This window comes from Dipodomys merriami, unplaced genomic scaffold (genome assembly GCF_024711535.1).
Source record: "Dipodomys merriami isolate MVZ:Mamm:240054 unplaced genomic scaffold, mDipMer1.0.p SCAF_10, whole genome shotgun sequence".
NCBI lineage: Eukaryota > Metazoa > Chordata > Mammalia > Rodentia > Heteromyidae > Dipodomys > Dipodomys merriami.
In genome coordinates this window covers 45,710,569-45,725,988 of record NW_027202271.1, presented here as the reverse complement: position 1 = coordinate 45,725,988, position 15,420 = coordinate 45,710,569, and the positions used below count along the sequence as shown (strand labels likewise).

The 15,420-nt window shown below is 42.5% G+C and overlaps 1 protein-coding gene across 3 annotated transcripts in view; it reads right to left on the bottom strand.

Moving 5' to 3' along the window:
• Plxnc1 (plexin C1) overlaps positions 1-15,420 on the bottom strand; it is a 151,474-nt gene that overhangs the window by 110,742 nt on the left and 25,312 nt on the right. For all 3 annotated transcript variants that reach the window (XM_069990080.1, XM_069990088.1, XM_069990097.1), the window contains exons 3-4: positions 7,322-7,456; positions 2,903-3,003 (exon numbers count right to left, since the gene is read on the bottom strand). In XM_069990080.1, coding sequence (XP_069846181.1) covers positions 2,903-3,003; positions 7,322-7,456 — 236 coding nt within the window. The remainder of the gene's footprint in view (positions 1-2,902; positions 3,004-7,321; positions 7,457-15,420) is intronic.

Below are 15,420 nucleotides of genomic sequence, written 5' to 3'. Positions count from 1 at the left end.
CTCCATTAATCCATCCCAGTTTCAGGAACCAATGATTCCCCAGACCTAGTGATTGCCAGTAACTCTGTCCCCTCCTCCATGACCTCCACTTGGAGCCTCCCACAGTCCATCCTCTACTCCTCCCCTAGCTCCTGAAACACAACCTTCAGGGCACAGCTCCTACTGTCTTCTCACTCTTTCACTCCTTCACCAGTGAGTGCATCCTTATTCCCCTCCTTTGCTCCACAGGGTCCTCCATACAATCCAATGGCCCATCAACAGCATCCATTCTCCATCCATCATTCCCAGGTACCCTCAGTTCCCTGCTTCCTTACTAACTCTTCCCTGCTTGACAGCTACAACTCTCGGGCTGAACCTTGCTTTCTCCTCTGCTCCAAAGGCAAGACCCTCAACCTCCAGTGGGCCCTAATGCTGCCTGCCAACCAAGCTATCTTTTCTTTGCTTGGGGTTCTGTCCCAACTCCTATTTCACTCTTGCTCTCTCATCTCTCCTCAGAGCTCACTTAAGTCATGAGGATGATGGCAGCAGTGTGAAAATATACTGAACATGCTTCTTCCCCCGACTCACACCAGGGCCAGTCTCTTTCCCCTTTCCACATAGCCCGTAACTGGGGAAGAGCTGCCTGGGCTCTCATTTCAGGTTGGCCTCTCTGCTGGACATAAGGTGGTTTTTGTTTTTTGTTTTTTCCTGTCATCTGTGGAAAAGACAATATAATCCTCTCTTGTCTTTCCTGAGTCATCAGTTTCTTCCTCTCTACTGGAATTTTCCCAGCAGCACAAAAATGCATAACTACTCCATCCTCCTAAAAAAACTAAAAGTTGCTGGGCACCAGTGGCTCACATGTATAATAGTAGCTTCTCGGGAGGCTGAGATCTGAGGATCAAAGTTCAGGGAAGTCTATGAGATTTTCATCTCCACTAAATTGACAAAAAAAAAAAAAAAGCCAGAGGTAGAGCTGTGATTCAAATGGTAGTCTTGAGCAAAAGCAGCTCAGGGATAAAGTCCAGGCTCTGAGTTAAAGCCCCCAAACTGGTGTGCATGTGCGCGCGCGCACACACACACACACATATATATATACACCTAAAATTCTTGGGACTGACTCTACTTACTCTTCCAGCTTTTCTCAATAATGTTCCTCTTCCCTTTGTCTTCTTTGCTTTAGCCCCATCTTCCAACACCAAGTTCAGTGACTAGCACCAATCATCTCTAGGCAAGTCTAGTGGACCAACTGTCCTTACAAGTAGATACCTGCCCAGCCCTTGGTCTTTTCCCTGGCTTGATGGAAACCACACCTTCTGAATTTTTTTTCTGTTCCTCTCTGATCCCTAAACATTGCAATAACTTACCTCTCAAACTTCACTCCTTAACCTATACTCTCTTCCTAGTCTGATCCTAAGAATCCCATAAGTGTCATCTAAACACACCCAATCCCCAAATTCCTCTTGTATACCTCCCATCTACTCCGGACCTGATCTTATCTAATGAGTAGACACGACCTACATGTGGTCCTTTCATTGCCACCACCCTCACCACCATCACCCAGCGCTCCAAACACACACAACAGCACCTCAGACAACAGCATAGATCATAAATAGAAAGATGACAGCAAGACCCTTAGTGCATGCGCAGCTGACGAATGCTGGCCATGTCAGTTCACTTCTTAAACTCTACTCAGGCAAGCAACAAGAAGAAAAGGTTCCTGCCCAATTACAATTATTCATGAGAATTTTCCTGGGCCTGCTTCTTTTGTCTGCCAGAGATTCTGACGGAAACAGCCTGGTAAGGAGGTACAGCAAGAGGCAAGGGCAATCACTTTTCTTGCGACAGCTCAGATTGTGACTTCCTCCACAAACTCTTAATTAATTCCATCCCCATATTTTTAGTTTGTTTCCTGAACCTCTTGCTTACATTATATTTCCCCCTGCCTCTCTTCATTGCTCTTGGCTTCCTGCCTTATCAGAACCCCAATTCACTTTCTGGCCCTCTTTTCTTTCCACAACTGCCCTCTTGTTGGGCCTTCAGCATCTCTTCACCTGCTCTACTCTTTCCTATCCCTTTTCACCTTTAAAAACTGAAAACACCAAACTGACAGACACGGTTATGTGGTTTATTTTTTTCCCCTGTTCTGCCTGAGCTGCAGGAAGGCTCTCTCCTCCTTGCGTCTATAGCAAGAGCCCGAGTGCTGGGTTGCCATGGCAACAGCGAATCCAACCAGGCCGGTCCCAGCGACGCTAAGAACTGCCATGGTGAGGAAGCCTCTACAAGTCGCCCCTGAGCCTAGATGGGTCGTATGTACATCGTAATTCAAGACCAGGCTGGGCAGGTTCTGCCTGGAGACCGAGATTGTACATCAGGCCCACGGCTGTATGGTACAGGGAGAGACAACGCCATCAATAACAAGCCTTCCACAAAGCGAAACAGAATACATGACATGATGAGGATTCATTTGAAAATTTTCAAACATTCCTATTCTTTTATCTTCTCAGAGGGAGAACCTTTTGCCTGCCTCCCTCCTTTCCCCCACCCCCTTTCTCTCTCTCAGTCTCCAATCTTGGGAAACTCTGTAGTAAAAAAAGAAAAAGAGCAAATCTGCCTGATCTGGTCTCTCTCCTTTGGATGTCACATACCTGTCCCTCTGTCTGTCTCCTCCCCACCCCCCCACCACCATCCTCCAACCTGGATTGGGTGGCCCTGTGTAAAGTTCAGGTCATTTGACTTGGTTGGCATCATCTTTGAGAATTAGAGCTATAATATGGTATTTCGGTGGTGGAAAGAGATCTGTTCCCCCCATCCACCCACCCACCCAAGTCTTCGGAATGGATCTTACAAAGTAGGGCAACAAGTGTTCTGCCACGTGACATTCTAGAAAACCTGAGTCTGTGAGAAAGCGTTCAGGAAATACCTTTGTAGGGAGAGGCACCAACCACAGTGGGGGTCCGCTGCTGCTATACACTCGGAGCAGGATTTGTGCTTACTGCAGTTTGCCACATGAATTCTCCTCACCTAAAAAATAAACATGCCAGGGGTTCAGATGGAATTAGAAGCAACAACCAGAAAATAAATAAATAAATAAATAAAATTATAACACCTTATCTGATGAAGGGCCACAGAGAAAATATTTGTCAACTTGAACTCGGAATGTGTCTATAATGGCACCAGGTGGCAGGTCTCAAGTTCTAGGATATGATTATAGTCCAGGATATGGTACAGTTGTGTAAGAATCACTTGGGGGGGCACTTTGGAAAATGCGTAAGGTCATTCCTACTCCTTCCCACCTGCAGTTTCTGCAGTCACAATCAACCACAGATCAAACATATTGTCTGTATATACGCATATTTTGTTCACATCAGTATCACTAAACAATACAGTATAGCAATGGTTTAGCTGTTTATATATAACCCTGACACTGTTATCCAGCATGATAATGAATCTAAAGATGATTTAAGTATATGGGAGGATGTGCACAGGTTATATGTAAACTTTATGAGAGGTACTTGCATCTATAGATTTTGGTATTCTGAGGATACCTGGAACCAGTCCCAGAAGATACTGTATCTGCTGTATTCCCAGACTTGCCTGTCATGAAGACCCTTGTGCGATCTGGGGTGGGGCCCTAGTGTCTGACCTGTGAAGAATGATTTCCACAGGGCTCATGAGATCAAGTCACCCGGTTTTCATACAAGGGTTTTTCATTATGGTCAGTAGTACTTGAGAAAGGGACATTTGGGAACAGTAAATGGCTTCTCCAGGAGGGTCACCAGTCCCCAGGTAGGCACTGAATATGGGAACAAAGAGTGGGACCAGATCCCCCTCAGCCTGTCTAGAGTAGCTCCATCGCCTCAGTTCTTGGTGTGCTTGCTCAGGTCCCCTCCAGTGCAACTGAAAATAAAAGAAATGGATCTGGCCAAGGCAGCTCATATCTGTTATACTAACTACTCAGGAGGCTGAGATTTGGAAAACCCTAAACAAGCCTGGGAAGAAAAGTTTGAGAGACTTCATCTCTAATTAACCATCAAAATGCTGGGATGGAGGAGTGGCTCAAGTGCATCAGCCTGAACAAGAAAGCTAAACCAGGGCACAAGGCTCTGAGTTCAAACCCCAGTACCAGCATACACAGAGAGAGAGACAGAGACAGAGACAGAGAGGCAGAGATGAGACAGACAGAGACAGAGACAGAGAGACAGAGAAAAGAAACGGACAGAGTATTCAGGTCACAGCTCTGTTTCTATGGCTGCCTCTCCAAGTATTAGCAAACAGTAGTGTACAGGGCAGCCATGTTGGGTAGACTAGGACCTGGGGCAGGGCCAAGGAAGGCAGCAAATCCCTGAGGATTGCCTGGCCCATTTTCTGAAGGCAAACATAGCCGGCAGGTAGTAAAGAAACTTGTGGGATTCATTATAATGGGAGGCTACCCATGCTAGAAAGTAAAAGTAAAGAATAAAGTATTCTAAAAGGAAAAAAGTAGGCATTTTCTGAGGAAGGTCCTGCATGGGGGACAACTGTGCCCTTCCATTTCTCAGGCTTCTAGGCGGCTGACAGTTGCAGCTGGCAGACCATGAGTTGGAGCCAGAATTAACCAGAATGTGGATATTTATTTCCTCATAAGCTCACAAAAACCTCTTTGGATCTGAGGGATTTTAATAAGTGTCATGTAATCTCTCTAACCTTGTTTCCTCATCTATAAAATAGCACTGGGACCACTGACTTCATGGGGTTATTACGAACATTGTCTGACACATACTAAATAATGTATGTCATAAATATTAGCTATTGCTATTATGTGAGAAAAGAGTTCCACGGTCTAACAAATATAAAACCTTGGACTGAAAAGGCTCAATGGATTTTCTTAGCACAGGGCTTCTGAGAGTCTTTGCATACGCTAAGTGCTGTAAAATTCAGGAGTGCAAGTAAGGAATGACTGATCTCATGATCACATCTGATCACAAGATCTCACCAGATCATAGGGCCACATCTGATTATAGGATCATGCCCAATCACAGGACCATATCTGGTCACTAAACCAAGCCTGCTCTGAACATTCTGGGGAAGGTAGGTCTTGGTCTTGAGAATGACTGAGGACAACTATTTCATGCATTTCAACACAAAAGTATAAACCTATGTTTATGAGAGATACTGGGAATATTACACTGGACTTTGGCCTCTAACATACTATGTGAGTACTCCTCGTCAATACACATATTTACATATGAGTATGTTTAATCACATTGTGTGCCATTTTATGAATTTCCCATTGCTTTGTAGAATAGCTGTCAATATCTCCCCAAGAGTCTAGCAAAGGGCCTTCCTTCTCATAAGATCTCTAGCATTAATCCCAAATGAGGAACACATAAATGATCAGGATTTTCTTGCTTGCTTTGTTCTCAGGACCTCCAGCTTTCTAGGCATGCTCTTTATTATGGAGTCATATCTCCAGTCCTTTTGCATCTGATATTTTTTAGATAGGGTCTTGCTTCCTGCCCAAGTATATCCCTAGACCATGAACCTCCCATTTTTTGCTTTTCACCGTAGTTTTAATAACAGACACATACCACCACTATTATGGGTTGAAGTTTTATTTATATTCCTAGACTGGCCTCAAACCCATGATCCTCCTGATCTTAACCTACCAAGTAGCTAGGGTTACTAGTGAGCTCTTAGGTCCTGGCTTGGGACATCAGTTTTGATACCAACTTGAAAACTCTTCCTGGTACTTCAAGCTTTGAATGACCAGAGACTAGAACTCTTTCCCTTTAAAATGTGAGGACCTCTTAACTGTGTGTGGTTTTCTCCAAGCTTCAGCTGAAAGTTCCACATTCTGGGGTTCTGTAACTATCTATGTGGGTAGTAATAAAGACTTATGTGCAATTGGCAATATTTCAAAAGGCTATATGGGGGAAAAAACACAGATGAAGCCAGATACCCACTGTCTTTGCTTTGGGGATTGGAATTTTATTGGCTTTGTGTAGAATGCAGTCTAGACTCTGGCTAGCAGATCTCAGGCATCTTTGATAAAGTATCAGCATGGAAATGGTTACTTAATATATGCATTTGTTGGGTGGACAGAAATCTTTCAAATATGAGATCTAGGGAAGAAACATGATAAAGAGTGTTTGAATAGTGATATAAGCCAGCACAGAAGATTCTGTGTGGTGAAGAACCTGCTTTCAAAGCTGTAGGAGATTCAGAGGTAGGCTTCTTGATGCAATCATTTCTAGTTTGACAACACCAGAAACTATAAAGTGCCATTACCCTTACTCTGTGACTCAAAAATCACCTGCAGACCAGTCAATGTTGTCCTGCCTATGCCAAAAGGAAAGGAATGGAAAATGAGGTGGAATGAGGGCATCTGTGACATCCTGTTATCTTCTTTGCAATTGGTGTGTTCAAATAGACAAGGCCAAAAACCACCATACCAGAACATTCTCCAGAAAGAACTTAGCACCTAATCTTATCTATCATAGGTTTTATGATTAGGATCTCACAAAGATACACATGCATGAGCACATGTGTGTGCACACACACAAGATACACATGTATGTGTATCATCCATGAATAAAATGATATATACATATCCTTATTTAATTAATTTTGAAGCTTCTCAAAGTCTTCGGTTCTTCCTATATAAAACAAAAGTAACTAGCTCATTAAGTTACCAACACAGCTCATTAGTATTCTTTATTATATGTGTATACATCACACTACACAGGGAATAGTGATAATAAACACACTGTCGGTGAGATCTCCCTAAAAAAATCGGCTTTCTCTCCTCTTCCCTCAGCAAGAATACTTTGTAAAGATGAAGAAAATGTTTGAAAGGCAGTGTTTTTATTTCAGTAGGCAGGAGGGGGGAGGGAAACAACCTTAAACAGGAGATAAATTAAGAGGAGGGTGAGTGTTGTATATTTCCTGGTTCATGAATGTGCATGAGACTGTGGCCTGACATTAACCCCATATTCCAAAGCCAGTCCCATTGGGTATATTCGTAACTGCATCTATCCCTTACAGTGTCCACACAATCAATGTGCAAATCCAGTTACCTTGCCGACCATGCGTCCATTTGTAAGCATGCCCTCCTCTGAAAACCTAGGCACTGGAAATATGACCAATAATAAAATCGTCTAAATAGGTAATATTTCTTACTTACTTACTGACAGCCAGGGTGGTTTTAATTCCATGTCTGTGACCCACTGTGGGTCTTCTCAAAGCCTGAAGCAACATTTAAACTCAGTAGTTCAAAGTAAAAGCTTTGCCGTGAGATAATGACATTGATTAAATAATTTTTATTCCTAAGTCAGAAGCAATAACTAGCATTCCTACCTACCTCTTTCCCAGCAGTTAGATAGATGTATGTGTCCTTCACGGGATCAGGAACAAGTTTGTAGAACACAGGTGTTTCTTCTTTAATTTCATAGATCACCTCTGGACAATTTGAAGTCAAATTCTCACCAAGAATAACCTATTTTTTTCAAAAAGAGAAATATGATTTATATTAGGTGATTTGAATGGCAAAATGACAAACCTTGTAACTTAGTCATAATATCAGACCCTTTCTTTCTCTTTTTCTTTCTCTTTCCCCCATCCCTTCTTTCTCCCTCTCTCCCTTTCTATTTTTCTTTCTTTTTCTCTCTTCCTTTCCTTCTTTCCCTCCCTTCCTCCCTCCCTCCTTCCTTTCTTCCTTCCTTTCTTCCTTTTCTTTCTTTCTTTTCTTTCTTTCCAAACATTGGGGCTTGAACTCAGGGTCTGGGAACTATTCTTTAGCTTTTTCACTCAAGGCTGGTGCTTTACCACTTGAGCTTCAACTCCACTCTTGGCTTTTTACTCATTAACTGGCAATAAGTGTCACAGAGACTTTCTTGTCCAGCCTGGTTTGAATCTTAATCCTAAAATCTCAGCCTCCTTGAGAAACTAGGATTATAAGCATGAGCCACCAGAGCTACCAAGACTGGGTAAAGTACTATATTCCTTAGCCATCCTCTCATATGCCCATCTTCATCTTCAATAATAAGCTCAGCATACCTGCTTATGCAGGGGACAAAGTCACCAAAAACTGATAAGCAAGAAAGCTACTCCTCAATGCTAGGGCTTAATTTTCACATGTGGAAGCTTCTTGTCCACAGTTGTTAACCTCATCTAGCCCTACTAAAAGCCACAAGTGACAGATTGGTTAGTATTGTGCCAGGAGTGATCTTGAAGCTACAGGCAGTAGCTTATTTGCATATATTTGCATGGGTTACTCTGATGACATCATGCATCTTAAAGTAACTTTGAGGAGTTAACAGGTATAGGCAAGTAGCAATGTGCGCACATATAAAATGTAAAGCAGGTGTTCATCAGTATTCAGTGGCTTTGAAATTGGACACCTGAGCTTCACTCTTCTCTAGCCAACAGATGTCTACAAAACACTTATTATGTATCAGGCACTGTTTTAAGTGTTTGAAAAATGGCCATGGACAAAAGAGAGAAGGGGAAGATCCTGCACTTCACAGAACGGGGTGTGTGTGTGTGTGTGTGTGTGTGTGTGTGTGTGTGTGTGTGTGTGTGTGTGTGTGTGTGTGTGTGTGTGTGTGTGTGTGTGTGTGTGTGTGTGTGTGTGTGTGTGTGTGTGTGTGTGTGTGTGTGTGTGTGTGTGTGTGTGTGTGTAATAGTGGCTTTCAGTGATTAGAGAGTAAATTAAAAATAAAGTGAGTAAGGAAAAGGACAACACATGCTCGGGGAAGGTCTCACAAAGGAAACAACATTTATTTAGAACTTACAGGAGGTAAAGGAGTGAGTCATTTAGATATCTGGATGAAACATGTTTTTAAAGGAGGCCCTATCAGTTTACAGACTCTAAAATGAAAGGAGGCCACTGTGGCTGGAGCAAGGCAAGTTGGAAAAAAAGTGGGCAGTAAGGTAGTGAAGTAACATGGAGGATAATATAGGTTCTTGGAGGCCTGCAAAAATCCCCTTTTCTTACTCTAGTAGAGGAGAGAAAACAATAAGATCTTGAATAGAGCAACTTGGTGAGAAGGTAGGGTCTGAGCATAGGTCTGAAGGCCAGTTGGGAGTGAAGTATCACAATCCTAGAGGAATGTAATGGCAGCCAGAGGCTGGATTTCCATCCAGGTTCTATCTTTAAGTAGTTTTACTACTTCAAATTAGTAACTTATTTTACCTCTCTGGGCATCCATTTTCTCCTATCATGAGGCTAATAATGCCTTCCTTAAAAGGATCTACAAAGGGGCTGGGAAGGTGGCTCAGTGGTAGAGCGCTTGCCTTGCATGCCTGAGGCCCTGGGTTCGATTCCTCAGCACCACATAAGCGAAAAAAAAAAGCCGAAAGTGGCGCTGTGGCTCAAGTGGTAGAGCGCTATCCTTGAGCTGAAGAGCTGAGGGACAGCGCCCAGGCCCAGAGTTCAGGCCCCATGACCAGACCCACCCCCAAAAAAAAGGGATCTACAAAAATTAACTAAAAATCATGAAAGATGCCTAACACCATATCTACACTAAATAGATAACCACATGTGCCTAGATTGCAAGCTCCTATTGGTGTCTGAGATTCTTTTTGAACAAAGCATCTTTCATGCATTTGCCAATCAGTAATATACCTGTCTCTCTGTAACCTGGTGGTGTGTTAAGTATTTGGCGCTACATCACAGAATCCTCATCAGTTGGGCTCATGGTACACCTCCCTGCACCCACCTCCTTCTAGCACCTGTGCCTAGGCTAGCTTGGCCCTGTAATATATGGCTTCATTCTATCATGTGTTCGGGGCAAGCCAGTGAAGTCAGTCCCATTTAATTGGCTAGATGGCTCACCAAATTCAGTAGCAGCTCAGCAAAAGCCAATCTATATATGAAACATGACATTTGTTGAATCAATGGTGATATAAACATTAATCAGAATATTATACTGATGTTAAAGATACCGAGTTAAATGGCTAATGGGTGACCTAAAGAGATAACCACAACGCCTCATTAAATAACAAAAGACACTGAATATTTGATTATTTAAAATGTTGCCAGACTGTTGAAAACAATTACCTTTTGAATACTTTTGGAAATTTGATCACCTTTCAAAGTCACATATAAAAATTATTCTTTTTACTGTGTTTATCATCAAACAAAGATTTTCACATATTTTTAATCTCTTTTTTCAACTGAAACAGTTAGGTCCCAAGGGAGGTGAAGAAGGTTTATGCTTCCTTTTAAAATGGCTCTAGCCGGGCGCTGGTGGCTCACGCCTGTAATCCTAGCTACTCAGGAGGCTGAGATCTGAGGATCGTGGTTCAAAGCCAGCCCGGGCAGGAAAGACCGTGAGACTCCTATCTCCAATAAACCACCAGAAAACCGGAAGTGGCGCTGTAGCTCAAGTGGTAGAGCGCTCGCCTTGAGCTGAAGAGCTGAAGGACAGCGTCCAGGCCCAGAGTTCAAGCCCCACGACCGACAAAAAACAAAAAACAAAAACAAAAACAAAAAAACAATAAAATGGCTCTAAAACTACCTGATCCAAAATGGTAGCCAGTCGCTACATAAAGGCCTTTATGTCAGTTACACTAATTATAATTCAAGTGCTCAGTTGGCACCTATAGCTCCAGGATACCACATTGGAGAGTAAAGACATAAAACATTTCTGTAAGTACCAAATGTTCTATTAGACAACACTGCTCTAGAGAAAACAGGGGAGGGGCATGGGCAGGCAGGCACTGACCAGAGAGTCCAACTGTGTCATTTCTACTTCCTAAGTTCTTTACTCACCTGAGACTCAAACAGCTGATATGACTATAGAAAGCGATGGTTTAAAAGAAGAGAAATTAGAAGCCAATTTGAAGAAAAGGTTCTATAGACATTCTCAAGAGAGACTCAAGAGAAGAGTCTACCCTGGTATTTCTTCAAGGAGTCATTAACACCATCACTAAAGCAGCAGCCATGCTGAATTCTCACCAATAAAATGGAACCTGAACCCAACCAGATCTTTAATGCTAATATCACTTAGCATTAGAAAGTAGAAAGAGAGCCAAGTACCACCGGCTCATGCCTGTGAATCCTAGCTACTCAGGCAGTGGAGATCCAAGGATCCCTGTTCAAAGCCAGCCAGGCAGGTAAGTCCATTAGACCCTTACCTCCTATTAATCACCAAAACAACAACAACAACAACAACCACAAAAACAAGCGCCCAAACCTAGAACTGGAGCTGTGGCTCAAATGATAGAGCACTTGTTTTATGCAGTGTTAAAGTACTGAGTTCAAGTCTCAGGACTGGCACAAATTTTGTTTCAAAGCAGAAAGACTCAAAAAACAAGCTAAATAAGACCACAAAGAAAAAACCACACATCTATGGTGTGAGACATTGTGTAGGAAAAAGGGTCCAGAATAAAAGCCAGAAAGACTGTTCTAGATGAGAGATGGAACAAATATTGAATGGGCACCAGTCTAAACAAAAATAATTTTAAGTACATGTTTTAATCAACTGGGAACATTTTTTGTTACATGGATGGGGCAGTTGATAATGCTAAGTGATTTCTGATAAATGTGTTAGCTATGACAATGGCATTACGGTCAGAGTTATTTAAGACCATGACCACCATTTGTAGAGATGCAGAATGAGTTATTCTAGGGTGACTGATGTAGTATCTGGAGAAATAAGAAAGTAAATAAGAAACATAATTTAGGAAGCCACCACCCTTTCCCACTGCCCATGAACTAGGAGCTATGCCACTGTTTCTATTGGTGGTTCAGGTTGTTTATTTTTACAGCAGGGTTGGTGCAGAGGCTGGGGGTTGGAGAGGTCTAGTTGCAATCAATATTGGTCTATTTACTTATAGCATGGATATGAAGCTCCTGTAATCTCTCTGAGACTCTGAAAGAGGGCAGGGCAGACTTTACTTCCTGTGTTGTTTATATTATCAGATATACAGCATGCCAGGGATTTCCAACCAGTTTCCTGAACAAGCCTCCTCCCATGGCCTACAGCGCAGTTTGTCCTGCTCTCTACAGAGGCGAGGTGACCTGTGGTGTGGAATCTGTGTGGAAGGAATCTGGCATTATCCATCAAAGATATAAAAGCATATAACTGTGGGCCCTGTAGCCCCTCATACACCTGTGAAATCACGTAGGTTCATGGGAATTAGCTAAGAAAACTACAATGTGCGTAATGGAATACTATTCAACCATAAAAATAAGTAGAAAGCCCTTTGTGTTATCTTTAACATGTTATATTAAGCATGTATGTATGTAAATACAAATTTATATACCTTTTCCACCTTTTGCTCATTGGCATAAATTCTCACTGGAAGAGAAACTGCTGTCATTATTTGCCTTGAAAGTCAGGAATGAGAAGCTGGGCACCGGTGGCTCACGCCTGTAATCCTAGCTGCTCAAGAGGCTGAGATCTGAGGGTCGCAGTGCAAAGCCAGCCTGGGCAAGGAAGTCTGAAACACCTTTTTTTTTTGGGTCCGGTCATGGGGCCTGAACTCTGGGCCTGGGTGCTGTCCCTCAGCCCTTCAGCTCAAGGCTAGCGCTCTACCACTTGAGCCACAGTGCCACTTCTGGCTTTTTTCTTTTTGCTTATGTGGTGCTGAGGAATCGAACCCAGGGCCTCAGGCATGCAAGGCAAGCACTCTACCACTAAGCCACCTTCCCAGCCCTGTGAGACACTAATCTCCAATAAAAACCACTAGAAAACTGGAAGTGGCGCTGTGGCTCAAACAGTAGAGTGCTCGCCTTGAGATGAAGAGCATGGGGACAGCGCCCAGGCCCAGAGTTCAAGCCCCACAACTGACCAAAAAAAAGTCAGGAATGAAAGACTTTCATAGAAGATTTCCTTGGTTCTTTTGAGTTTTGAATAATGTCAGTGTATTACTTTAAACAAGACATAAAACTCAAATTAAAAACTGTATTTGAGGTTTTCTAGATTAGGTAATGAATGATCTTTGGGGGACCAAAGCAAGAGAAGTTTTCATTTTTCTCTCAAGGGTTCCTAAAACACTGCTGCTCCAAGGGATGGGGACCTCTACCTCTTGGGTTCTCCTCAATCTCATCCCTAGCTTACTAGGTTTCTATTATTACCTCCCACCTACCTCATCTTACCCTGAAACAAACTCAGGAGGCACCAATGCAACAAACATAGAAGGAATTGTACTCTGAGATGCAAGTCAACAACACCAGAGCCAGGGAAATATCCCTTCCCAGGCTGAGTTTAGCTGGGCAGCCTCAGAAAAAGGACTAGATCTGTAATCCAGTACAGGAAGGAACCATGAGTCACAGGAACCCAAAATGGGTTGAATTTTGCATAAGAGAAACCGCATCCAATTTACACACATACTGCTTGGGCACACTGTGGATTTTTATTTACTGCTACCAGCATTCTATCTTAATATAGATCTATTCTGAATTTACTCTGAGCCTCTTCCATGTATATAGTTTTTTGAGGTTGTTTTTTTTTTTTTAAGTGGTATCAGATTTGAACTCAGGGCCTTGTCGTGCTAATCAGGTGTTCCACCACTTGAGTCATGCCCCCAGCCCTTTTTGCATTAGTCACTTTTCAGGGGGGTTCTTACACTTTTAATTATAGGCTGGTCTGGACTATGATCCTCCTATCTTATCCTTCCACATAGCTGGGATGGCATGCCACCATGCCATTGCTGAGATTTTTTTTTCCTTGTTGTTGTTTTCTTTTTTTTTGCCTGGACTGGCTTCAAACTTCAATCCTCTTTTTATCTTAAAGTTATCTAAGATAATTAATTGAGTTGTTTTCCATATTTTTCTCCCTCCACCCAAGAAGTGGGTGCTTGTCGGTTTTGTTCACCTTTGCACCTTCAGTACCCAGAAGAATGTTTGATACAGAAGAGGTGCCCAATACATATTTATTAAATGAGAACTACTCTATTAGTATTCAAGATTTTATAAGGCTCTCCACATTGTTCCACTGAAGCTTGTACAGAAAAAAAAATTTTTCCCCAATAGAGAATTTCAGTTCATGTCAACATATTGCTTCTGTTGACATCTTCCTGAAGCCTCATGGTAGGCTATTAACTAGCCTTGGGGTTTTTGATGCATACAAAAAACTTCCCAACCATGTTGCTGAAATGAAGCTAATAGAGACTTCCCCAGCCTAAGATTGCAAGCTAGCTCAACATCCATGGGAAGAAAACTATGGTGAGGAAGAGGAGGGAGGAGAAAGTGAAACAAAATATAATTTCTGTCTCTATGATTGCCACAAAATGGAAAAAAAAAAAAAAACCATGGGTGTTCTAAAAGCCAAAACATCTTAGGCTAACTTTCTTTTCCTATGTCTCACTCTGTGGAACTGGCCAGTTGTAGGTCAAACAAGCTGACGGTTACTAATTTTTCTATACACAGTTACAGAGAAAGACTGGGGAAGGAATTAAAAGACACACACACACACACACACACACACACACACACACACGGGGGGGGGGGGAGGAGAGAGAGAGAGGGAGGGAGAGAGGGAGAGGTACCGAGATACAGAGAGACACACAGAGAGAGGAGAAAGCAATTATCTAATAGCCTTTAATGAGCCTTAGTCACTAGCAATAATAAAGATAAAATATAAAGATTAAAGCAAATTTTTCTTTCCTCTCCAATCTACTGACTTCCATGTAAATAGTAGGAGGAATATACAGCTTGAACCACAAGGTCTAGATTTGTGGATTACATGGGAGTTAACTATTCGAATCAGGGAGTCCTCAGACTCATAAGCTGGAAGAAACAAGGTGCAATGAGCCTGAAGTAAGCCTCAGGGGACATGCCAAACAACCAATCACAGAAGCCATTTCCAAGCGTGGGCACTCCTTGCTGGTTTGACTTTTTGGTCTCTTCTCTTCAGTCATTTCTGCCACTCAACTCCCCACTTCCACAGCCAGTTCCTCCTTTCCTTTATTTTTTACATTCTGTAGGAGTAGCATAAAATATTTCATTTTTGCATTTTCTCTTGTTTTCATTTGCAAATCTCAAAACCCAGAGTCAAGGCAGATTCTTTGGGTATTCATAATTTAGCTTTGTGCTGGAATTCAAGAATTTTCTGAAGCTAGTTTAATTTCTCTCTATGGTTTGGAAAAACAAAAACCATTTGTGGTTATATAGAGAGTTTTAGTGGGCACACAGGTGATAGTCAGTGATGACTCTAAGTACTTTACGAAGGTTTCCTGTGCTGGCCAAGGGGGTAGGGCATGCTACAGCTTCCTATCCCTGAGCTCCGTTTATCCAAGACTCAGGAAAACACTAGCGGCATGGAATGCAAAACAAATAAACAAAAAACAAAAATCAACTTGAAGAGAGGTTTCTTGAAATGGGCCTAGTGGGGAAAATCTGGGCCCTAAATGGGACTCAGAGATCCCTATGAGCTACTTACAGCCGGAGAAGAGGGGGTTCAGTACCTGCTGCCCAGAAGGCTGTCCCCAAACAGGAACAAACCCAAACCG